Source organism: Rutidosis leptorrhynchoides, chromosome 2 (genome assembly GCF_046630445.1).
Source record: "Rutidosis leptorrhynchoides isolate AG116_Rl617_1_P2 chromosome 2, CSIRO_AGI_Rlap_v1, whole genome shotgun sequence".
Classification (NCBI taxonomy): domain Eukaryota; kingdom Viridiplantae; phylum Streptophyta; class Magnoliopsida; order Asterales; family Asteraceae; genus Rutidosis; species Rutidosis leptorrhynchoides.
This window is the reverse complement of record NC_092334.1, coordinates 525,430,212-525,454,623: the sequence shown is the minus strand read 5'-3', so window position 1 is coordinate 525,454,623 and position 24,412 is coordinate 525,430,212. Positions and strand designations below refer to the sequence as shown.

General features: G+C 33.9%; 2 protein-coding genes across 2 annotated transcripts; both read left to right on the top strand.

The window, feature by feature from the left end:
• Positions 1-3,765: 3,765 nt before the first annotated feature.
• On the top strand, positions 3,766-7,028 carry LOC139889578 (uncharacterized). Its single transcript, XM_071872522.1, has 3 exons — positions 3,766-4,590; positions 4,861-5,864; positions 6,062-7,028. Exons 1-3 carry the CDS (start codon positions 3,766-3,768, stop codon positions 7,026-7,028), a joined length of 2,796 nt encoding a protein of 931 aa, XP_071728623.1.
• A 468-nt stretch (positions 7,029-7,496) lies between these two features.
• On the top strand, positions 7,497-15,627 carry LOC139892904 (uncharacterized). The gene is made up of 7 exons (XM_071876030.1): positions 7,497-8,237; positions 8,809-9,736; positions 10,043-11,080; positions 11,392-11,460; positions 12,710-13,741; positions 14,140-15,033; positions 15,332-15,627. Exons 1-7 carry the CDS (start codon positions 7,528-7,530, stop codon positions 15,404-15,406), a joined length of 4,746 nt encoding a protein of 1,581 aa, XP_071732131.1. The 5' UTR covers positions 7,497-7,527; the 3' UTR covers positions 15,407-15,627.
• Positions 15,628-24,412: the final 8,785 nt, after the last annotated feature.

Genomic DNA, 24,412 nt, shown 5'->3' with positions numbered 1-24,412 from the left:
TTTTTTGAGCCTATTTTGGTTAACGTGTAAGTTTTGACCCATTTTGACGATAAGTGTCTATTTTGATCCATTTGCTAAATTCTGGAAATTTGAAGTTATAAACACATTTAGGATGTAATATTTAGAGCTAGCTAACAACTTCATTAATGAAAAACTCATTAACTATAGTGGTACACTGAATAATACAACGCAAATTCAACGCTTCGCCTAAAAAGAACCCGATACAAAAATGCCGATCAAGAAAAGAAAAGGAACGGGGAGACACTGTCATACTTGCTGGCTCAAAAACCTCAGCTTTACAAAGTAAGTAAATCAACAAAACATTAAACGACTACATTCATTAACCAAAAAATACAATGCGATTTTGCAGAAAGATTTCTTTACTTTCCAATGAACTGTTGACGAAGTGGATGACCGAAGAGCATGGTGTTATAGCGCTTGCCGCACTTGCAAAAAGAGACTCGAGATATTTAGTGAAGGCGCTACCTCGATCAAGGTACAAAATCAAATGCTTATGCTCCTTAGACAATACACTTTGCAGTTTAGCACTTCTATCACTCAAATATGTATCTACCTCTTAAAAAAGCATGTAGTTTTGGACGTACAAAAACACAATTATGGTAAAATATGCTTAATAAATAAATAAAGTTGATAGCGGGGAAAGTTGAATTTGTTTTTTTTTTTTTTTTTTTTTTTTTTTTTTTTTTGAAAAAAAAGCATAATCAAGTAGTAGTTTTTGGTGGGTGGTGGTGTAGTGATACTTATACTATTATGGATGGGCAGTACAACTATGGCGATAGTGGCGGTTGTTATGAGTTTGAGAGTGGTGGGGTGGTGATGACAAGAGACCCAATACTAAGGCTAAGATGGACTGTTGATGTTAATGTTAATCTTTCTGTTTTATAGAAATAATAAGTGATTGCATAAACGATTAAAATTTTGATTTTTATGAACATTTTTTTACCCTTTTGAGACTACATAAACAATTAAAAGTTTTAATTTTTATGAAATAATTTGTACATATGGTTTTTTTTTTAATCTTTTGATTGATGAAATGATTTAAGTTAATTTTAATGATTGTGAAAATTAAGTTAATTAGATTTCATTTTGTTTTTTTTTTTCAGACTCACATCACATATATTCATGTTATTAAAGAATCTTTTCTTCCAAGTCTTTATCAGATTGCAAAAAGTTTACAAGTCCTTCAATTTTCCTGAAACTATCATACTTACTGATATAATAATCTCGCATTTTGAATTCCGTGTTGATCTTGTCAATCTTGATCAGATGGATTAATATGGTATTTGGTCTACAGAGTCCATGCCGAAATCAGTATTGCCATTGATAGGATTAATAGATTTTTTTTGTCTGTTATTAATTTTCCAAATATGTGAAATATTTTAGTGCATATTTCATTTATATTAGGATATATTGAGTCATATCGTTGTTGGCATGGATACTTTACCAGTACCGTCTATTACTGCTGCGCATGCCACTAACTGTGTATGTTCACATACAGGTGTTGATGTTGAGTTCGGTTTATTTGTCTACGATATTTTAACTGTATATATAGATGATTTGCATATGTGCTTTGGGTTTGATTACTATCACCATATATACTTTGATGTTTGATTTATTGTTAGGTAGTCAGTTTGATCATGAAAGTAATTAAATAAATCCTTTTCTACTTTATAGATGCTAAACATACATTTAGTTCAATGTGACGTTGACTGGATTAATTTCCAGCTAAAATTTGTTGCAAGCTTTTATATGTTGATAGCACACTGTTTGGTTTATAGGATTTTTTTCACTGCATACATCATTTTACTTAAACTGATCATTTTGGTAATGAAATATTGGTCGTTCGAAAGTTATACAGTTAAAAGTGTTTTATGGTTCATTTGGACTCCCGACCCCAAACGGGCAAAAATAAACTAGGAGCTTATTTTAGGTTAGGTTAAATGACCCATTTGGGTCACAAAGGCATATTTTAACCCATATGCGTAATTTCGAGAATCTAAAAGTGTTTGTTCAAATGGCTTCTAACAGTCGTGTTGCTGCTTCAACTATGGATACCAATGAAACCGAAGAATATGATGTAAGAGCCGATGATTCTGTCAATGTGTCACGAGGAAAATACCATCTAGAATCTTGAAGTTCCTTGTGCTTGCAATGGCGTCCTCATGGTAATACTTATGTTTATATCAAGGGGGTTCGTTTGATATGCATTTGCTTATATATTATGTATTGTTGCTATAGTAGCGAATGTGTTGTAGCATGGTAGTAGCTATAAGATTACCCTGCATTGGTTGTTTATTGTATCTCGAATATTATAAAAATTGTGGCATGACTTTCGTTCGTGTTTTATCTGTAACTTATGGTGCTATCATTGGGTACTTGGTCGGAATGGTAGCTTCTTTCGGTTCTGTACTCTTTTATCATTCCCGTCAAAATGTGAAGGGAGATTAATGAGTTATTAGCCTTTTGGAAGCCACTTTTTATACAAAGTTAATATTTATGTTTTACGAAACAATCGCGCTTAAGGTCATATGAATCCTTTGTTGTGTTTTCCTCTTCCAGAATTGGTCATATAAAATATAACAGATTCATTTTATGTAGTTTATTGTTTATAGGTTGAACTCATTCATAGCCTTCTTATTGTATTGTGTTTGTTATGTATTAGGACAAGCTTTTCTTTGCAATTAGGATACCTATACTAATAATGATGACCTTATCGTAATACACATATACAAGCGTTGTATAGTTCAACTTGGCTGCACATCAGTACATGTAATGCATTTGGTGCATGTTTAGTATCTAGCGTAAAAAGATCATACTTTTTTTCTTTCATAGGGTGAATGATCAAAACATCCCAATCTTTACTATGTCATTTCCTGAAATTGATGAGACCGAATAAAGTGTTCAACTCAGACCAACTATTTTTCTCTTGTATCAAGAACAAGTTGCTATTTTATTTCCAACAGTCAAGTCAAAAGGTAACCTTTTTCTCAGTAAACATGAACAACGATATTTGTGAGACTGTCTTTATCATATCGTCAAATGATATAACATTTTACGTTTCAATTTAGTTTGATTAGGAGTCCCCGTGCAACGCACGGGCTCTTAAATCTAGTTATATATATTCATTGAAAATATTAGTTTTTTTAAGAGTTCATTTTTATGTTTAAAATAGTGACTTTTAAAATAATGAGACGATTGGTAACCTACTTTACATATCTAATTGTCTATATATGCAAGGTAAAGCACCCTTTTCATGGTGAATAATTAAAATTTGTGATCGATTAAAAAAGTTGAACACCAACCAACTTGCAATTGTTTATCAGCACCCTTTGCTGACTTTTCTATTTTCTAGTTCGTTGTCCCATCTGATATATGTGTTGTTTTTTATTCATTTATTTAGATTAGATGTTATCTAAACATTTTATAAATCAAAGCTCACATGTAGCATACTCCCGGGTTCAACGTAAAATTGTCCTATACGATCATATATCAATAGCAAGTTGGCAATTTAAAAATCAAAGTTAAATTTCAAATTTGACCCCTTTCTAGAAAGCTTTTCACAGAAAAAAGAAAAAAAAAAAAAAAAAAAATTATATAACAAAAAAGTTTTTAAATACGCTCTTAAAATTAGACTTTGTTGGCATGCTCTAATTAATCCGCTTGTTCACACACATATCTTACCTTCACATTCAATTGTAATCCACTATTTGAGTCCTCTCTATCATTTGATCAACAGAAAGAAATATGGGATCTTCAATCACAAAGTTTGGTCACTTACAAATCCCACTTGAAGACGTCCTAGAAGCCACCAACAACTTTGATGATAAAAATGTCATCAGCCATGATGGGTTAGGCAAGCTTTATAAAGGAAAGCTATTGCGGTCCGGGAAGTGGGTCAATATTGCTGCACGGAGATTCGACAGTAAGCATAAGCCAGGAATCGACTTCTTACGAGAGATTTCTGTGCTTTCTAGGCTCAAGCATGATAATATAGTTTCTATTATCGGGTTTTGTGATGAAAAAGGCGAGAAGGTGATCATAAACAAGTATGAGGCTGAGGGAAGCCTCGAGATGCATCTAAGCAAGCCAAGTCTGACATGGGTTCAAAGACTAAAGATATGTATTGGTGTTGCTCGTGCATTAAGTTACATCCATTATGAGGATGGACGTAGTTACTCTCAGATACACCGTAACATCAACAGCTCTATGATATTGTTGGATGATAAGTTCGAGCCCAAGTTATCTGGATTTGAATATTCCATCCGCTGTTCGGACATCTACTCATTTGGTGTTGTTTTATGGGAAATAATATACGAGAGGAAAGCATTTATTCCTGATGAATTTGATAGGTATCTAGCTCCACTGGCCGAATTTCGTTTTGAAAACAATCAAGTTGATGCGATCCTACGTTTCCTTAATGGTGAAATAGGCAGGAGCTCACTCATTCCTTTCATGCAATCAGCATATTTATGCACAAATGATAAGCGAGCACAACGCCCAGAGATGAACTTTATTGTCAATCAACTTGAGAAAGCGTTGGAGTTTCAGCTGCAGTATGAAAGTCTTTATGTAAGAACCTCCTTTTTTCCATTTCTTTTGCTATCACATTTTGCCAATTCGTTGATTTTTTGCCATTAATTTAGTTGATCATGTTAAAGAATTGTCAAGATATGTGGTTGACTTAGAAGTGTTCAAAAGTAGTTGTCAAATGGGTTAAACAGGTGATGGGGGTGGGTTAGGTTATTTTTATTACTAGTAAATGTAAAAAGAGTAAAAAGAGTCTAAACTACAATTTCTTTTCAAGTAACAGCCTTTTATATTTTTCCCTCGTTGTTGCAGAGACCCAACTTGGAACGCTTGACATCTCAACTCAGTCACATGAAGATTAGACTCAGGGATATACGTTTAGCCACCGACCACTTTTCTTGGACATACTACCGTCTTCCAACCATGTTCTATGACGTGTATAGAGCAAGACCTAAAGACTGGGATAAAAGGAATTCTTCCTCTGTAGAACAACAGAGGAATAAAAGTGAACGTCTCGAGAGACGCACCACTGTCTTTATTAAACGCCTACGCCCTAGAGAAGACAAAAGTGAAGAAAAAGTATTCGGTACTGACATTGAAATGCTTACAACTTGTAAGCATCGCAACATAGGCACTCTACTTGGATTCTGTGATGAAGATGAAGAGAAGATCCTTGTCATTGAGGCTGCTTCTAAAGGATTACTTTCTGAGTATTTTTTAAGCCACTTACACAGAGACAAATCTGTTCTTAGTTGGGAAAAACGTTTGAAAATATGCCTTGATGTTGCGTATGGATTAAAGTACCTACACCATGAGATGGAAGACCAAAAGTCAGTGATAATGTGTCATTTCACTTCATCCTCAATTAGTTTAGATGAGAATTTTGGGGCAAAGATTGTTTACCTTGGGAGCTCGATGTTCCTTCCTCCTAATCAAAAGTTTCTTCAATTGAATTCGTTTTGTGGCACTATATTTTACAGTGATCCACAATATCATGAGGAAGGTAAGTTAACAAGAAAATCAGATGTATATACTTTCGGAGTAGTTTTGTTTGAAATTTTATGTGGAAGGTTGGCACACGATGAAATGTACCTGAAGGAGAGTAAAGCCGGGCTAGTAGATGTGGCACGCAGGTGCTTCGTTAAGGGAACACTAATGGAAATAATAGATCCTTCAATAATTACGGAAGCAAAAAAAAACTCTATAGACACATTTGTAGAAATTGCATATCGGTGTGTGGCTGAAACTCAAGCCCAACGTCCAGATATGAAGTCTGTTGTCAACAAACTTGAGAAAGTGTTGGAGCTTCAGCTGCGGTATGACTCTTGTTGCTATTTTTTGCATAAGCCAGATCTTAGTACTTTTCTGTTTCCTAGTTCCTTGTTGTCTTTTACATATGTACACTAACGTTTTCCATAAGCCAGTATTATTGTTGTATGTATGTGCTTTTTTTCTCACCTTCAAAATCATTTGTAATCCACTTTTTGAGTTGTTTCTTTCATTTGATCAACAGAAACACGGAATCGGAAATCTCGAATTTTAGTCACTTGAAAATCCCACTTGAAGACGTCCTAGAAGCCACCGAAAACTTTGATGAGAAAAATGTGATTAGGCATGGTGGGTTGGGTAAGGTTTATAAAGGAAAGCTCTTGAGGTCCGGGAAGTGGGTCAAAATTGCAGCATGCAGATTAGACAGTAAGCATAAGCTAGGAATCGAGTTCTTGACAGAGATTTCTGCACTTTGTAGTCTGAAGCATGAAAACATAGTCTCTCTTATCGGGTTTTGTGATGAAAAAGGGGAGAAGGTGATCATAAACAAGCTTGAGGAGAAGGGAAGTCTCGCGATGTATCTAAGCAAGCCAACCTTGACGTGGGTTCAACGATTCAAGATATGTGTTGGTGTTGCGCGTGCATTAAGCTATATGCATTATCAGGATGGGCGTAGTTACTCTGTGATACATTGTAATATTAATAGCTCTACAATCTTATTAGACGATAAGTTTGAGCCCAAGTTATCTGGGTTTGAATATTCCATCCACCGTTCAGTGCATGAGATGGATAAGGTTCTCATCACGGAAGCTATTGGTACAACAGGGTATGTGGACCCAGCGATACTTAAGACTGGAGGGGTGACCTACAAGTCGGACATTTACGCATTTGGTGTTGTTTTATTTGAAATATTATTCATGAGGGAAGCATTTATTCCGGATGAATTTGATAGGTTTCTAGCTCCACTGGCCAGATTTGTTTATGAGAACAGCATAGTTGATGGGATCCAACCTTTTCGTAATAATGAAATAGGATGGATGTCACTCTCTAATTTCCTACGAGTAGCATATATTTGCTCATGTCATGAGGGTGCTCAACGCCCAAATATGAAGTCTATTGTCAATGATCTTGAGAAAGTGTTGGAGTTTCAGCTGCAGCATGAAAAGTTCTATGTAAGAGCCTCCTTTTGCTATCACATTTTTGTGTGTTAATTGATTTTAATTCCATTATTTTAGTTGATCACGTTAACGAATTGTCAAGATATGCGGTTGACTTCGAAGTGTTCAAAAGTGGTGGTTAAATGGGTTAAACAGGTGATGGGGGTGGGTTAGGTTATTTTTATTACTCGTAACTGTAAAAAGAGTCTAAACTACAATATCTTTTCAATTGAAGTAACAGCCTTTTATTTCTCCCTCGTTGCTGCAGAGGCCCAACCTGGAACACGTGACATCTAAACTCAGTCGCATGAAGATTAGACTCGCGGATATATGTTTAGCCACCGACAACTTTTCTCGGACATACTTCTATCATTCAACCGAGTTATATGACTTGTATAGAGCAGAACTTGAAGTATGGGATAAAAAGAAATCCGCCTCTGTAGAAGAGAAGAATAAAAGTGAATTTTCCAAGAGAAGGACCACCGTCATTATTAAACGCCTACGCCTTAGAGAAGACAACGAAGGATATAAAGCATTCGGTAGGAGCATTGAAATGCTTACAACTTGTAAGCATCGCAACATAGTCACTCTACTTGGATTTTGTGATGAGGATAATGAAAAGATCCTTGTCGTTGAGGATGCTTCTAATGGATACCTTGATAAGTATTTGACAAACCAAGAAAATAAATCTGTTCTTACATGGGAAAAACGTTTGGAAATATGTCTTGATATTGCATATGGTTTAAAGTACCTACACCATGAGATGGAAAACCAAAAGAGTGTGATAATCCATGATTTCAATACAATCTCAATTGCTTTAGATGAGAATTTGGGGGCAAAGATTGAAGACTTTAAGCTCTCGATGTTCCTTCCTCCTAACCAACATTCTCTTCAATTGAAATCGTATCGTGGCCATGCATTTTACATGGATCCAGAATATGAAAAGACAGGTAAGTTAACAAGAGGTTCAGATGTACATATTTTCGGAGTAATTTTGTTTGAAATGTTATGTGCAAGGTTGGCCTGGGATGATATGTACAAGAAGGAGAGTGAAGCTGGGCTGGTATATGTGGTACGTAGATGCTACCTTAAGGGAACACTCATGGAAATAATAGATCCTTTAATCATTAAAAAGGCAAACAAAGATTCTATAGACACATTTGTAGAAATCGCGTATCAGTGTGTGGCTGAAACACCAGACCAACGTCCAGATATGAAGTCTATTGTCAACAAACTTGAGAAAGCGTTGGAGCTTCAGCTGCGGTATGACTCTTGTTGCTATTTTTTGCATAAGCCAGATCTTAGTACTTATATGTTTCCTATTTCTTCAGATCTAGATCTGAAACGACCTCTAACCATTTCCGAAAAACGACAAACTTTTTTTTTTTTTTTTTTTAACCATCAGTGGCACAAGTGTCACTCCGGGACACATAGTTCCTACTTTCCACCATCTTTGTCACGGCGTGCCACATTGAGCTGAATCTAATTCTTCAATTTTTATTTTCTAAAAACACTTTTTACCCATGCCACTTAGAACTTTACATTACTAGTCCTTTTCTAACCAAAGTTAGTTAAATAATAACCATTAAATGATACATTAAAATAATTGGGGTGTTACAAGATCAAACACTAACCAACTTGCAATTGTTTTCATTGGATGCCATGAATGTTAGCACTTTTCTGTTTCCTAGTTGTTTGTTCTCTTCTATATATGTACATTATTCTGTTGCATAAGCCAGATCAGGTATTATTGTTGTATGTATGTGCTTTTTTTTTCACCTTCAAATTCATTTGTAATCCACTGTTTGAGTCGTTTATTTCATTTGGTCAACAGGATCATGGAATCTTCAATCACGAAATTTAGTGACTTACAAATCCCGCTTGAAGAAGTCCTAGAAGCCACAAACAACTTCGATGAGAAAAATGTCATCGGCCATGGTGGGTTGGGCAAGGTCTATAAAGGAAAGCTCTTACAGTCTGGGAAGTGGGTGAAAGTTGCTGCTCGTAGATTTGACCGTAAGCACAAACACGCCATTGAGTTCTTGAGAGAGATTTCTGTGCTTTCTAGGCTCAAGCATGAAAATATAGTCTATATTCTCGGGTTTTGTGATGAAGGAGGCGAGAAGGTGATCATAAACAAGCTCGAAGCCAAAGGAAGCCTCGAGATGCATTTAAGCAAGCCAAGTCTGACATGGGTTCAAAGACTAAAGATATGTATTGGTGTCGCGCGTGCATTAAGTTACATCCATTATGAGGATGGACGTAATCACTCTCTGATACATCGTAACATCAATAGCTCTACAATCTTATTAAATAATAAGTTTGAGCCCAAGTTGTCTGGCTTTGAATATTCCATCCACCGTGCAGTACATCAGATAGATGAGGTTCTCATCACGGAAGCTATTGGTACACCAGGGTATGTGGACCCATCGATAGAAAAGTCTGGAGGTTTGACCTACAAGTCGGACATTTACTCATTTGGTGTTGTTTTATTTGAAGTATTATACATGAGGAAAGCCTTTCTTCCTTATGAATTTGATAGGTTTCTAGCTCCACTGGCGAGATTTCATTATGAAAACAAAACAGATGAGATGATTCAACCTTTCCATAATAAAGAAATAGACCACAGATCACTCTTTACTTTACAGGCAGCAGCATATTCTTGCACAAATGATGAGCGAGCACAACGCCCAGATATGAAGTCTATTGTCTATAAACTTGAAAAAGCGTTGGAGCTTCAGCTGCACTACGAAAAGCTTTATGTAAGGAGCCTCCTTTTATTCTGTTTCTTTTGCTATCACATTTTGCCTGTTAATTGATTTTTTGCCATTATATTAGTGGGTCACGAATTGTCAAGATATGCGGTTGAATTAGTAGCTAGTGTTCAAAAGTGATGGGGTGGGTTAGGTTATTTTCATTACTTGTAACTGGAAAAAGAGTGTCTAAACTGCAATCTCTTTTCAAGTAACAGCCTTTTTTATTACTCGTAACTTCAAAAAGAGTCTAAACTCTAAGCTACAATTTCTTATCAAGTAACAGCCTTTTATATTTTTCCCTTGTTGTTACAGAGACCCAACTTGGAACACTTGACATCTGAACAGAGTCACATGAAGATCAGACTCGCGGATATAAGTTTAGCCACCGACAACTTTTCTCAGAAATACTTCTATCATTCAACCGACTACTATGACTTGTATAGAGCAGAACTTGAAGAAGACTGGGATAAAAAGAATTCTGCTTCTGTAGAACAACAGAGGAATAAAAGTGAACGTCCCGAGAGATGTACCACTGTCTTTATTAAACGCCTACGCCCTAGAGAAGACAAGAGAGAAGAACAAGAAGAAGTATTCAGTACAGAAATTGAAATGCTTACAACTTGTAAGCATCGCAACATAGTCACTCTACTTGGATTTTGTGATGAAGATTCCGAGAAGATCATTGTCGTTGAGGATGCTTCTAATGGATACCTTATTGAGTATTTGACAAAATTCAAAGATAAGTCTGTTCTTACTTGGGAAAAACGTTTGAAAATATGTCTTGATCTTGCGTACGGATTAAAGTACCTACACCATGAGATGGAAGACCAAAAGTCGGTAATAATCCGTAATTTCTGTACAATCTCAATTGCTTTAGATGAGAATTTGGGAGCAAAGATTGTTGACTTTGGGCACTCGATGTTCCTTCCGCCGAACCAAGATTCTCTTAAATTTAGTTCATTTTTTGGCACTCCATTTTACATTGATCCAGAATATCAGAAGACAGGTAAGTTAAGAAGGAAATCAGATGTGTATACTTTCGGGGTAATTTTGTTTGAAATTTTATGTGGAAGGGTGGCCTACAATGAAATGTACGTGAATGAGAGTAAAGGTGGGCTGGTAGATGTGGCACGTAGATGCTACCTTAAGGGAACACTAATGGAAATTGTAGATCCTTCAATAATTAAGGAAGCAACTGATGACAACAATTTAGTTATAACTAAAGGTCCCATTAAGGATTCTATAGACACATTTGCAGATATTGCATATCGGTGTGTGGATGAATATCAAAAGAAACGTCCAACAATGGAAGTCGTTGTCAAAGAGCTTGAGAAAGCATTATCGTTTCAAGTAAGTCAATACTCCATATTATAAGAATTATTCCTTTTTGTCTTCAGTTTATGGATGAGTAATATATTACTGTAATTCCTAATCATATTAGGAATTGTTAAAATCTTGATAATGTTATATTGAAATTAACATATAAATTACAAACTCAGTATATGTTTCATAGTAGTATATAAAAGAAATGTAAACTGAACACTAAGTATGTTTATAGAATATCAACCATGAGTCATATCAGTCACTTCAATTATTAATATATAAGTTTTCCGTACTAATGTTTATTTTTTTTTTAATGTTAATGTTCTTGTTTAATGGAGGAACCAACACAATGCCAAGAACATTCCGACCAAGTTGTGGATGGATTTGAATTGATACATGAAAATTTGGTAACACTCTTCTTCTACATTTGTTCTTCTATCCTTTTCTATTTAGTATGATAATTAATAACTTGAACAAGTATGTAATCTGGATATGTATTGTTGGGGTGCAAACCTATCCCACATAGGAGGGAGACAAAAACAAATGTATGTATATAAGTCTAAGGGGAAGTCCCTCTAATACAAATTGGTTTTAGAAAAGGATGGACTCGAGATCGGTGATATAAGATGGCGGGAGTATCGTTGAAGTGGAGGCTCGGTGATGTGGTCTTCGGTTTGAGGGGAGGATTGTTGGGGTGCAAACCTATCCCACATAGGAGGCTTGTGATGGTGAAAGAAAAGTTAAAGAAAGAGATCGGCGGTATAAGAGGCGTGTCCGTTTGAGGGGAGGGTTGTTGGGGTGCAAACCTATCCCACATAGGAGGCTTGTGATGGTGAAAGAAAAGTGAAAGAAAGAGATCGGCGGTATAAGAGGCGTGTCCCGGTAGTGAAAGAAAAGAGATCGGTGATATAAGATGGCGGGAGTATTGTTGAAGTGGAGGCTCGGTGATGTGGTCTTCGGTTTGAGGGGAGGATTGTTGGGGTGCAAACCTATCCCACATAGGAGGGAGACAAAAACAAAGTATGTATATAAGTCTAAGGGGAAGTCCCTCTAATACCAATTGGTTTTAGAAAAGGATGGACTCTTGGGCTTATATTTTAGAAAATGACGGACTCTTGGGCTTATATTGCAGGACATTGTGTTTGGGCTATGCGATCTTACATGTATACCCTACTCAAAGATTAAGATGAAATCAACCACTATATTACAATCTTACAAGATCTAAGATATATAATCCCTTAACATGAATCATTCAACAAGTTGTATGAATGATTATACAAGATCAACCAACAATGGTGAGAGTTAACCAGAGAGAGAGGAGTGTACAATCACAAGTGAAGAGAGAACACATTGTAGCATATGTGAGTGTGTATAATATAATGCATCCTAGAGCGTATTTATCTAAAGTAGGTTGATACTTATATATCGTTCACATTGTATTTTCATAATTACCCTTTAACTGTGTAATTGACAACTCTGCCCTTCACCTTTATCCAAAGCTACACTTTAACCATTGATAAAATTCCAGACTTCAACCACAACCATGTAATAGCTCGATAGGAATCAAAAAATTAGAATAGTATATGATTTCTTTTCAATATCCTTCTAGCAAAGTATAAGTTCAAAAAGTAATTACCCCTTATCACAATGTTGCAGGCAAATCTCTTTGGCCATCTTCGTATTCGACTCAGTGACATATTGTTGGCCACCAATAACTTTTCTGAGGGATACCGCATTAGATTTGACAAAAATTATTACTATTACAGAGCAGAACTTGAGCATTTTGATCAAGAAAAGTTTGGCTTTGTAAAAGAGAAGAATAGAAGTGAACTACCCAAGAAACGCTCCACTGTACTTATTAAACGCCTCCATGGAGAATACAAAGATGGGAAAAGGTTATTGTATAATGAAATTGAAATGCTTACAACTTGTAAGCATCCTAACATAGTCACTCTTGTTGGATTTTGTGATGAAGATCTCGAGATGATCCTCGTTTTTGAGATTCCTATTTTTGAACGCCTTCATGAATTATTGCTGCACGAAGAGAAGTCTATTATGCTTACATGGTCAAAACGTTTGAGAATATGCCTTGATATTGCATATGGATTAAAGTACTTACATTATGAGAAGGAAGACCAAAAGATGATATCACATTCTGGTAATATGAGCACTGCATTAGGTATGAGCATTACAGTTGGTAATATGAGCCTTTCAGTTGTTGTAGATGAGAATTTTGGGGCAAAGATTTTTGATTTTAGCTACTCTAAATTTCTTCGACCGAATCGAAATGACTTTTATTTCGATCAAGACTTTCTCAATAAGACCTGCAATGATTTTTTGGGGACGGGTAAATCTGATAGAGAAACAGATGTATATTGTTTCGGAGGATTTTTGTTTAAGATTTCATGTGGGAAGTTTGGCGTTGATAAATTGCCCATTATGAGTGACGAAGTAGAACCGGCACCCGTGGCCCGAAAATGCTTCTACAATGGAATACTGAAGGAAATGATAGACCCTTTAATAATGGAAGAACGATGTGATAACAATTTTAGCCTGTTTAGTGGACCTAACGAAAATTCTCTTGATGCATTCATGAAAATTGCAGTTGCGTGTACAGATTCCACTCCAGAGAAACGTCCAACAATGAAAGTTGTTGTAGCGAAGCTCGAGAAAGCGTTAGCATATCAGGTAAGTTGTCTTTGTTAACTCTCATTTTTTTCTCATATTAGTAAGATTATCCTTGAACCATTCATATTCATATTGTTAACAAATAAAAAGGGTATAAAAGGTGTATTAAAAATTACGATTGACCCTTTTAAATTTTAAATAAGGATTTGAATTCTAAGCTATTAAGTTTTTAGCTATTAAATTCAAATAATATGTGCTCCAAAATTATTCTAACCCTATTCTTAAAGTAATAATATTCTTTCATGATTGCTTCTTATATATAGAATATATATAGATATAGATATATAGTCAAAAGTTCAAACAAGAACTAAAAAAAATGTACAAAATTATGAAAACTTTGAAATTTCTTCTTGTTAAAATGCATGTATATTTTATTTAACTGGTGTCATGGTTGATAGGAAAACCATAAAGACCCCCTATGGATTTCACTTGAAGATGTTAAGTCAGCCACTGGAAACTTCCATGATAAACATTGTGTCGGCCAAGGAGGGTTTGGGAAGGTTTATAAAGGAAAACTTCCACAGGGTGATCATACAATTGTTGCAAAGCTACTGGACATACGTGGTGGTCAAGGGGAGAAACAATTCCTGAATGAGCTTCATATTCTTTCTGAGTATAAGCACAAAAACATCATTAGTCTTGTAGGATATTGTGTCAAAAACGATGCAAAAATTATTGTGTATGAGTATGCATCAAGAGGAAGTCTTGATAGGTACTTGAATGATATTCGTCTTACTTGGACGGCACGACTTAACATATGTATTGATGTTGCAACCGCATTGGATTTCCTTCACAGAGGAGTCGGAAAACAAGCAACTGTGATACATAGGGACATCAAAACAGATAACATTCTGCTAAATGATGAATGGCATGCAAAACTTGCTGATTTTGGGCTTTCTTTAATAAGTGCAATAGGTAAGGAAACTGACTACGTCATCGATCATGCGTGCGGCACAGAGGGCTATGTGGATCCACTTTACTTGAAATCACGTTTCTTAACCAAAGAGTCTGATATATATTCGTTTGGTGTCGTTTTATTTGAGATCTTATGTGGAAGATCAACATTTATGATCCGGAAACACGAAGGTGTGTATCTTCCCGTTTTCATTAAAGACAAATTTGAAAAAGGACTTCAAGATGACGTTGTCTTTGAGGATATAAAAGCACAAATCAATCCGGAAGCATTGAATGTATTTCAGATGATTGCCTACAAGTGCTTAAATGAGAAAAGAGAAGAACGACCGAAAGCAAAAGAAGTCGTGGAACAACTTAAGAAAGCAATGGAATTACAAGTAAGTTTGCCATAATAGGAGTTCCGACTTTCTTGTTCCTTTTTTTACTCAAAAGCTGTTTAATAATCTAGCTTTTAATTTTATTTAAAAGTTAGACTAGATTCCTTTTTACTCATGAAAAACTAGATTTTATAAAATCATATTATATTAGTTTCAATCGAATTACTGAAGATGCATCAGCAGATAAGTGGGATAATTTCACCTCTTTATTGTGTCTGAGAATAAGTGGGATAATTTCTACCTCTTTATTGTGTCTGAGAAGTATTTAATCAACTGATATCATCTAATTTACTTGTAGATGTCGAGAGGTAATCGAGCTTCTTCTTCTTCAACTGATATATCTAATTTTCTTGCAAGATTGAAACTCGAATGATGGAGCTTATTGTGTTAAAAGTCAACTCGAATTATGTGTTTACCTAAAATAGGCGTTTCTAGTTGAATTTGAAATTGGTAAGTTACACCATCAAGGTTATGTATGTCCTTTCAAATCTGAAACTGAAATCAGCGTATAATGTTGTTCAGTGGTTGAGATATGCAAATGTCAATTTCATTATTTTGATATGTTAAACTGTGAATGTACATTTTTATGTCAATAGGCCTGCATTTATATTGAAATGCTTCATATTGATCACATGTCAGTTTATTAAGGTACCGCCTAGATAGTCTTTAGTGGTTATTTGATGTGTTTCATTGGGTCATCTGGTGTTGTTTTCTTGGTGTCTAGGTATTTAATATCCTCGTATAGTAAAATTATATATGTGTCAATAGTGGTTCTTTCTTGGTGGTCAAGTCTACTGATAATTCTTAGTGTCTTGCTAGTTTACAATTCATGCACTCAAAATTGGCTATCTTACTTGGTTTGGACCTTTTTTGTATACTGAACCAAAGGCACATTCTGCAAAATACAACCTTATGTGAACAATGAAATTAGTAAACTCAGCATTCATATTCAAAAAATATGTATATTATAAAGTACAGTAATCATAATTACACACCGGTTTCAACCCATGATCCTGTGTTGTGGCTTGTGGGAGGTCTAACACAGTGGTTTACAACCCAATAAATGCATGCCATTATATGCCAATTATATAACTTTGAACCTTATTAAATTTTAATAGTAATCGTTATTTTGCTAAAATATATATATATATATATATATATATATATATATATATATATATATATATATATATATATATATATATATATATATATATATTTTGAACCATTGAAGAATAATTTATAACTCAAGAAGTATGACCAACTTTATGTGATCTTCTCCTAACTAAGTGATTTTATTAAATTAAAAAAAAAAAAAAAAAAAACATTTTCGGTACTGAATGTGAATGATGATGAAAAAGGCTTTCTACTTCGAGTCTACTATTACAGTAAATTCTCAAGTTTTTAATTTAGTAACGAACGCTCGAATTCACAAGTTAACCTAAGTAAGTCAATATCTTTATCACGAATGGTGTAATGAATGCCCCGCTGTCTGATATGGACCCGGTGACAACAAATTCTCCTTGAAGATGCAACAACTTTCCGGTGGTTACATAAACTACATTCCTTCTTAGTGTGTACTTCTAGATAAACCAACACCACTTCTAGATCAACCAAAACTGAATGGGAAGAAGGTGGTCAGCAGCCCCATTTGAATAAGCAAGTACTAAGAGTTTTTGTTGGGTGTGAACGAGAATTAAACAATAAGTGGGACTACAAGAATTCACGTGACTTCATAGTGTGAAACAAATTAATTATGAAGTATAATTTCATGTTTCATACATGAACTCTTATCACACCAAACATGAGATAGTTCTGATCTCATTTACATGAATTGGTGGTTGATAGTTCTCATGAATTTGTAGTTGATAGTTTTCATCTCATTTACATGAATTGGTGATTCTTTTCTTCCTATAAATAAACCCTATGTAACCCATAAATTGTATGCACGAAATTATCAATAAAAACCCCTCTAGTTTGGTCTGTGGATTAAAGTAATCAACTCTTGATTACATATATCCACATTATATCTTGTGTTCTTTAATTTCCTCGTTACTGTCTTCGTTTATGTTTGTGGATTGAGTAATTTTCTGAAATCACTCATATTGTTGGGTCTTATAACCCTAACAATTGGTATCTAGGGCATAAGGTTACGAGTTTGGGAAGTGGCGGAAGACTGGAAATTTAGAATCGATAGATTTGATGGAAAAGACTTCGGCTTTTGGAAGATACAAATTAAAAATTACTTGTATCAAAAAAAGCTACACCAACCCTTGTTGGAAATCAAACCTGAAGGCATGGATGATACCGACTGGTCTCTTTTGGATCGCCAAGCTTTGGGTGCGATTCGTCTTTCTCTTGCCATGAACGTTGCTTATAACATTGTGAATGAGAAAACGAATTTTGCATGTTTGAAGGCTCTCTCCAACATGTATGAAAAACCTATGGCGATGAATAAGGTTTTTCTTATGCGACAATTGTTCAATACGAAGATGAGGGAAGGTTCGAGTGCAACGGATAACATCAACTAATTCAACAATATCATATCAAGGCTTGAATCGGTAGATCTCAAGTTTGATGATGAACTAAAAGCACTAATTTTGCTTTCATCGTTATTGAAAAAGTTGGTCGAGTACGGTCACCGCGGTTAGTAGCTCTACGTGAACTACTAAGCTAGCGTTTGAAGGTATTAGGGAGGGTAGGAAGAAGTCTAAGAAGAGGTATCCATTGAAGAACCGAAGTGAAGCTATTTGTTGGAGTTGCAATCAAAATGGGCACTTTCAAAGGAATTGCAAGAATTCTCCGGCGAAAGGTGTTAACTTTACCGCGAAAGATACGGATGATGCACTTTTGTGTAGTGTTGAAGATTCGGTGGAGTCTTGAATCTTGGATTCGGGAGCTTCGTTTCATGTCTCACCCACTAGGAGTTTGATGAAGAATTTTTGATCGTATCAAGGTAAGGTAGATTGGCAAACAATAAAAAGCTTGAAATAGAAGGTATAGGAGATGTTGTATTGAAGACTACCCTTGGTTCTAGTTGGACTTTGAACGACGTGAGGTTTCCGAATCCGGTGGACCTCAATGGATAAAAAAATCGTAGTTGATAGTTCTAAAAAAAAAAAAAAAAGTTGACATTAATTTTCTCAATGTTATCTTCTATTAATTTTTCTTATAATTCTTTGTTTAAGACCTTTGTTAACGTAGTGTGACTACACGTTTTTTGCCACCATCACGCCACCATGGCGCCACTGTGGGGCGTGATGGACCGAAAAAATGGATGGCGCGATGAGAGTTTCACGGGAAGAATCTGAGCGTGTTGGTTGATATCCACGAACTGGGGGCTGCCACGAATTAGGATTGAATCGTATTGTGTTTAATTTTTGATGAAGAAGATGATTAATAATTAAAATGAAGAAGATGATGAAATAAAAAAACCTCAGATTTGGTTTCATTCTCAGGTTGCGATGAGCCGATGATGAAAAAGAAGGGGTATAGAAATAAGAACTTTACACATTTAGTACCTAGACTTTGTATGACTTTTCAAAATAGTTAAATAAAGTATTAAAAATACAATTTAAACCCTAAACAATATAAATCTAAAAAATATAAATTTATGAAATCTGTTACCATTATTTTTTATAAAAAATTTTAAGTTAACTAATTAATAAAATAAACTAAATAATATAATAACTTAACATAAAAATGAAAAAGAAAATAAAAATGCAGGACCAATTACCTCATCACACAACCATCATATTATACTATTACAAACTCTATCACGTCATCACGCTATCACCTTTGCCGAATAGTCACTATACCCCAAAAACCCATCACTCATCACCAATAATAAAGGTCTAAAGGTCATAAGATTTTAACTTTTGATATCATTTTATACATAATAATAAAATTAGTACTCCGTATATAAATAATCTATATAGAATGATTTTGTCAAGAATCATTACTCCTCATTTCCGGATTTCCCAACAATTGTTCATTTCTATAATCTCATTTGACTATTAGCATTTTTTCGTAAACTTTAACTTATACTCCGTTTTATTTTATATAATGTTGAAAGGTCTTAAAATTCTCACGCATAATATTAACACCTAATTTAATGGTTATTTAGTAATACATAATTGATAAGATGATGAACACACTTTATTTGCTATCAAGCATGTTAGTAGGCGGATTGGATATGGGTTAAAGCGGATCCAAATTCCAACAATTTGATATTTTAATTGTAGTTAAACAATACAATGTATAGTAAAGCCATTTTGGATTATGTATTATGTGCAAGTGTAAACTTTGCACATGCCCATATCTGACCATGGGTGCTAGTTAGGTTTGTATTTGAGACGTATGAGAAGATCAGGACATCGAACATTAGACTATTTTATTATGGTTATGGTCTTGCTTTCCAATAAGGGGTTTTGTAAATCTCATTGGCTGTTGAGTATGGAATGGTATTCGAGTATCTATAAACGATATTAAAGGAAGGGTCATTTACCACCGAGCTTCTGGCTGAGTGGTACAATTCCCTAGTAGGGCTTCGCTTGGTCACAGGTTCGAGTCTCGAATGGGGCTGGTTTTCCCACATATTATATATACACTGAGTGGTGGCCCCACGAAGTGGTCCCTCTAATACGTGGTTTGCGGAACGAGGTATATAATAAAATCTGTCATACCCAGTCCAAAATCTTCTGAACGAATACAATAACATATGGTACCATCGCGATGAACGGACCTCTATATGCCTTGAACGATTCCGTGTAATGTCTCTAAAATGAGTAAATGCACAGCGGAAGATTTCTTTCATACCTGAGAATAAACATGCTTTCAAGTGTCAACCAAAAGGTTGGTGAGTTCATAGGTTTATCTTAAAACAAAAAAATTCATCATTTTGATAGACCACAAAATTTAAATGCTGCATGGTACAAATGGGCCCGAATCCTATACCCACCTGTAATGTACATGCTATATCTTTTAAATACAGTACATCTTTCTCGTGTACGAAACCATTTTCATAAATTATAGTAACCGTACACATATCTTGTGCACAAAATAACATACACATAACCTGTGTATAAAATCATTCTCTCGATATATAACATTCACATCAACTGGTGGCAATTATCATGTCCACATAATTCAATGGTGGCAATTATCATGTCCACATAATTCAATGGTGGCAATTATCATGTCCACATAATTCAATGGTGGCAATTATCATGTTCACATAATTCAATAATAATTCGCAGAACTTCTGTCTGCATAATAATTCATTCGAGGAATGTTTTGCTTGTGTCTATCTCGTCAAACATTTATAAAAGCATTTCATGTATTCGAAGTTCAAAATATATTTCAAAAGCATTTAATAAAGCAGTTGTAAAAACAGCGCATGTATTCTCAGTCCCAAAAATATAAAGAGTAAAAGGGAGCAAATGAAACTCACGCATATAAATATTGTAAAACAGTTAATAAAGCATTTGCATGTATTCTCAGTCCCAAAAATGTAAAGAGTAAAAGGGATTCAAATGAAATCACGAATATAAATATTGTAAAACAGTTAATAAAGCATTTGCATGTATTCTAAGTCCCAAAAATGTAAAGAGTAAAAGGGATTCAAATGAAATCACGAATATAAATATTGTAAAACAGTTAATAAAGCATTTGCATGTATTCTAAGTCCCAAAAATGTAAAGAGTAAAAGGGATTCAAATGAACTCACCTACTGTATTTTGTAGTAAAAATACATATGACTATATTGAACAATGCAGAGTTGGCCTTGGATTCACGAACCTATACCATTTGTATATATATATTAAAACATATAATCGTAATCGATCAAGTTAAATTTTATTATTATTCTTGTTTTATTAGTAGTTCATATGCTATATTATTAATTATAACTATTTTATATATTTTAGGTATATAATTAAGGTTTAAATATCATCTTCTTTATTAAGGCACTCTATTTAGGATATATATATTATGTGTCATTTAAAATAAGTGTTATATAAAAAATATTATATAATGTAATAAAACTTAATATTATTTTTAAAAGATCAGTTATCAATGTCAATATTTTAATTTAAAATATTTTAGTATTAGGTATAATAATAAAAGGAAAAAGAAAAATGATGGTAGTTTTAATAATACTTGTATTATGATAATTTTAATAATGATACTTTCAACAATAATAACAATAATTTATAATAACAATAAACATAATAATCATAGTAATAATAATAAATGATAACTAATAATAATAGTAATAATTATAATACATATTAATAATAATAATAATAATAATAATAATAATAATAATAATAATAATAATAATAATAATAATAATAATAATAATGATTTAGTATTGAAAGCTACCTTCCAAGCTTTTCAAAAAAAAAAATGTCCCGGGCTCGAACTTGTGACCTCTCATTACTTGACAACATCCCAAACCGTCCAACTAGCTTCTGTTTTTCTAATTTAACTCCTACCTTATTTCTATTTAACCCGATAGCCGCAGCCTGCTTGCAAATTGAGTCACAGCCCAACAACTTGGTTGAATCTCGGCCTAACAGGAAAATTAAGATGGACCTCGGCCCAAGCATAATTTATATTACAGCCCAACAATATTTATAAATTTGATTTCATTTTGTTCCTGGATTGCGAGGGAAAACAGAAACAATGCAGCTTGAGTGCAGCAGTTTGTTAACATCTATCTCCTATCCATTATAATCGTTCTCCATCTCCTTGTCACCATTACCATCTAAATCATAACAATCCATCATCATCATTGTTTATCTCATGTGCCATAAAGTCCTCGTAACAAAATATGATAACCGAATGCCACTTTAAGTGACCCATTTGGTCGACTTTTGGCCCCTCAATTTAATAATTGCCCCACTAGGTTAAGTGATAAGAATATATATATCGGTACCCTATTACATTAGGCTGCCTTACTTTTGCTTTTCATGATTATTGACTTATTTTATGTGTTAATGGAGTAGTAGAAACACTTATAGCAATTCGGCCCACCCAACTTTGCACGAAGATGACAGTCAACTAGCATCATTAATTTACAGCTAGTTTTTCTTTTGAAACAGAATTCGAAACAGAAATAGTTGTAGAAATACTTCAATAGATAGGTTTGTAGTAGATCGAATATAAGCAGCAGGAAAAAAAAAAGCGTTGGTTTTGGTGATGATTAAATGATGGTGTGGTATTTTGGGTTCTCGGTTTGTTTAATGAAACAGGAATAGGAAGCAGTTGTACTAGTAACAATCGAAAAAGATGGTGTTTAATTCTTGGTTTGGGGTTCGGCATATGAAACAGAAAAACAGGAAACAACAATGGGTTTGTGAATTCATGGTGGCCCAACACTTAAATGATCTTAGCCAGCGGCCCAACAGCTAATTGGTTTCCTCCTCTGATCTGGTAACACGATTTGTAATTTGGCAGGAACATAAATGAAAAAAAAAAATAAAGTAGTTGGAGGGTTCCTTTTTGTGGGGTTCGATCTTTGTTTAGTCAAAAAAAAAGGAAAAGTACTAATCATAATGTATATTGCTGTATGATCGAGGGCTTAGGGTGTCGGTCCAATCTCTTTTTGTATTCATTGATATAATATCAATAGACTATCTGTGAAGTTTTGGAATCCAAGAATACATCCCTTTCATGGTTCCCTCTCCTCTTCTATTACCCATAAAAAGCCACCCAATCAAACATTTACTTTACTTCAATCCTTCTTGTTTCATCTTGTTAGCACCAATATTCATTATCACATGAACCGAAGAAAAAAATATAAAACAATACAACCGCAGTAGTAACGGTTTCAATGGTGTTGGAAGGTGACGATTCTGTGGCTTCTTGTATTAAGGGGGAAAAAAAAGAATAGCAGTAGTAGCGTATATCGATGGAAAAGTGGTAAGGGTTTCAAGATTTTATGATGAGAGTGGATGATGATTGTTAATCTGGTTTGAGCAGGAACAATAAAAGAGTAGCAGGTGATACGTATGTACATATATATTTATATAGAGAGAAGAGGTGAAGGTGATGGTTGTGATAAATTGTGATTTTATGTGGGTTTGGTTTTGGTCTATTGCAGCAACAATAAGTATGCGATAGTAGTAGTCTGTGGTTCGTGTTGGTGAATTGTTTTCTCCTCGTTTATAATAGCAAGTATATATCTAGGGATATAAACAAATGTAGATAGTGATAGATATGGATGGCTAACAGAAAGTGGATTTCATCCTGTGGATGGTTGATTGATTCCTAGCAAATGAAGGATGTCGACAGAAATATTTGGTCAGGAAGAAGTTGAAAAATCATAAAAGGAGATTGTGATTGTCAACAGATTGGTACGATTGATTTTGATATCTAACAAACTGAAGACAGAAACAAATTTGATTACAGTGTTGATGGGAATATGATACAGAATGAATATTTCATCTAATGTGATATGTAAATGATTTGTTTTGTAATGTGAATTGATCGAATTTTATAATATTAAAGTTATCAGAAAGATTCGAGCAGACAAGAAGAAAGGAAAGGAGAAGAGAAGAAAGAAGAAAAAAAATATCTACAAAGTTGAAAATGTTCTCAAACAGATTTTGGATACGTCTGTAACTGAATTTGTTTTTGTAATATATTTTAGAGACATGAAAATAAATTATCTACAGAATGATGGTAACATGAAACTGATTAGTTCTTATTTTATTTTTTTATTTTTTTATTTTCTTGATTTATAGTTTATATACTAAATACTAATAATTGTTAAATATATTAGTTATAATAATAATAATAATAATAAATAATAAATAATAAATAATAATGATAATAATAAAGATGATAATAACCATATTAATGATAAAATGTATTATTTCCTAACAATAATAATGGTTTTAATAAGTGTAGTAAAAATGATGATAATAATAAAATGATATTAATATTGATATAGCAAATATATTTTAATAAGTAAGTTTAATATAATATTTCATATTATTAATTATGTAATACTTTTATTATAATATATTATCTTTGAATATTTAAGATTTATATATTATTTATATTACAACATACTTATAATATTAATTATGTACAGAATTCATATATATGTATATATATTTATTTTAATAACATCTTATTTATTTTGTTTAATACTTTACATATTTAATTCAAATGATTACATGATATTATATTAATTCAAATTAATATATACACTTATTTTTATATTTACATATATACACTTATTTACATGTTTATTTACAAATAACTGTTCGTGAATCGTCGGGAATAGTCAAAGGGTAATTGCATATGTGAAAATAGTTCAAAATTTTTGAGACTCAACCTAACAGACTTTGCTTATCGTCTCAAAGAT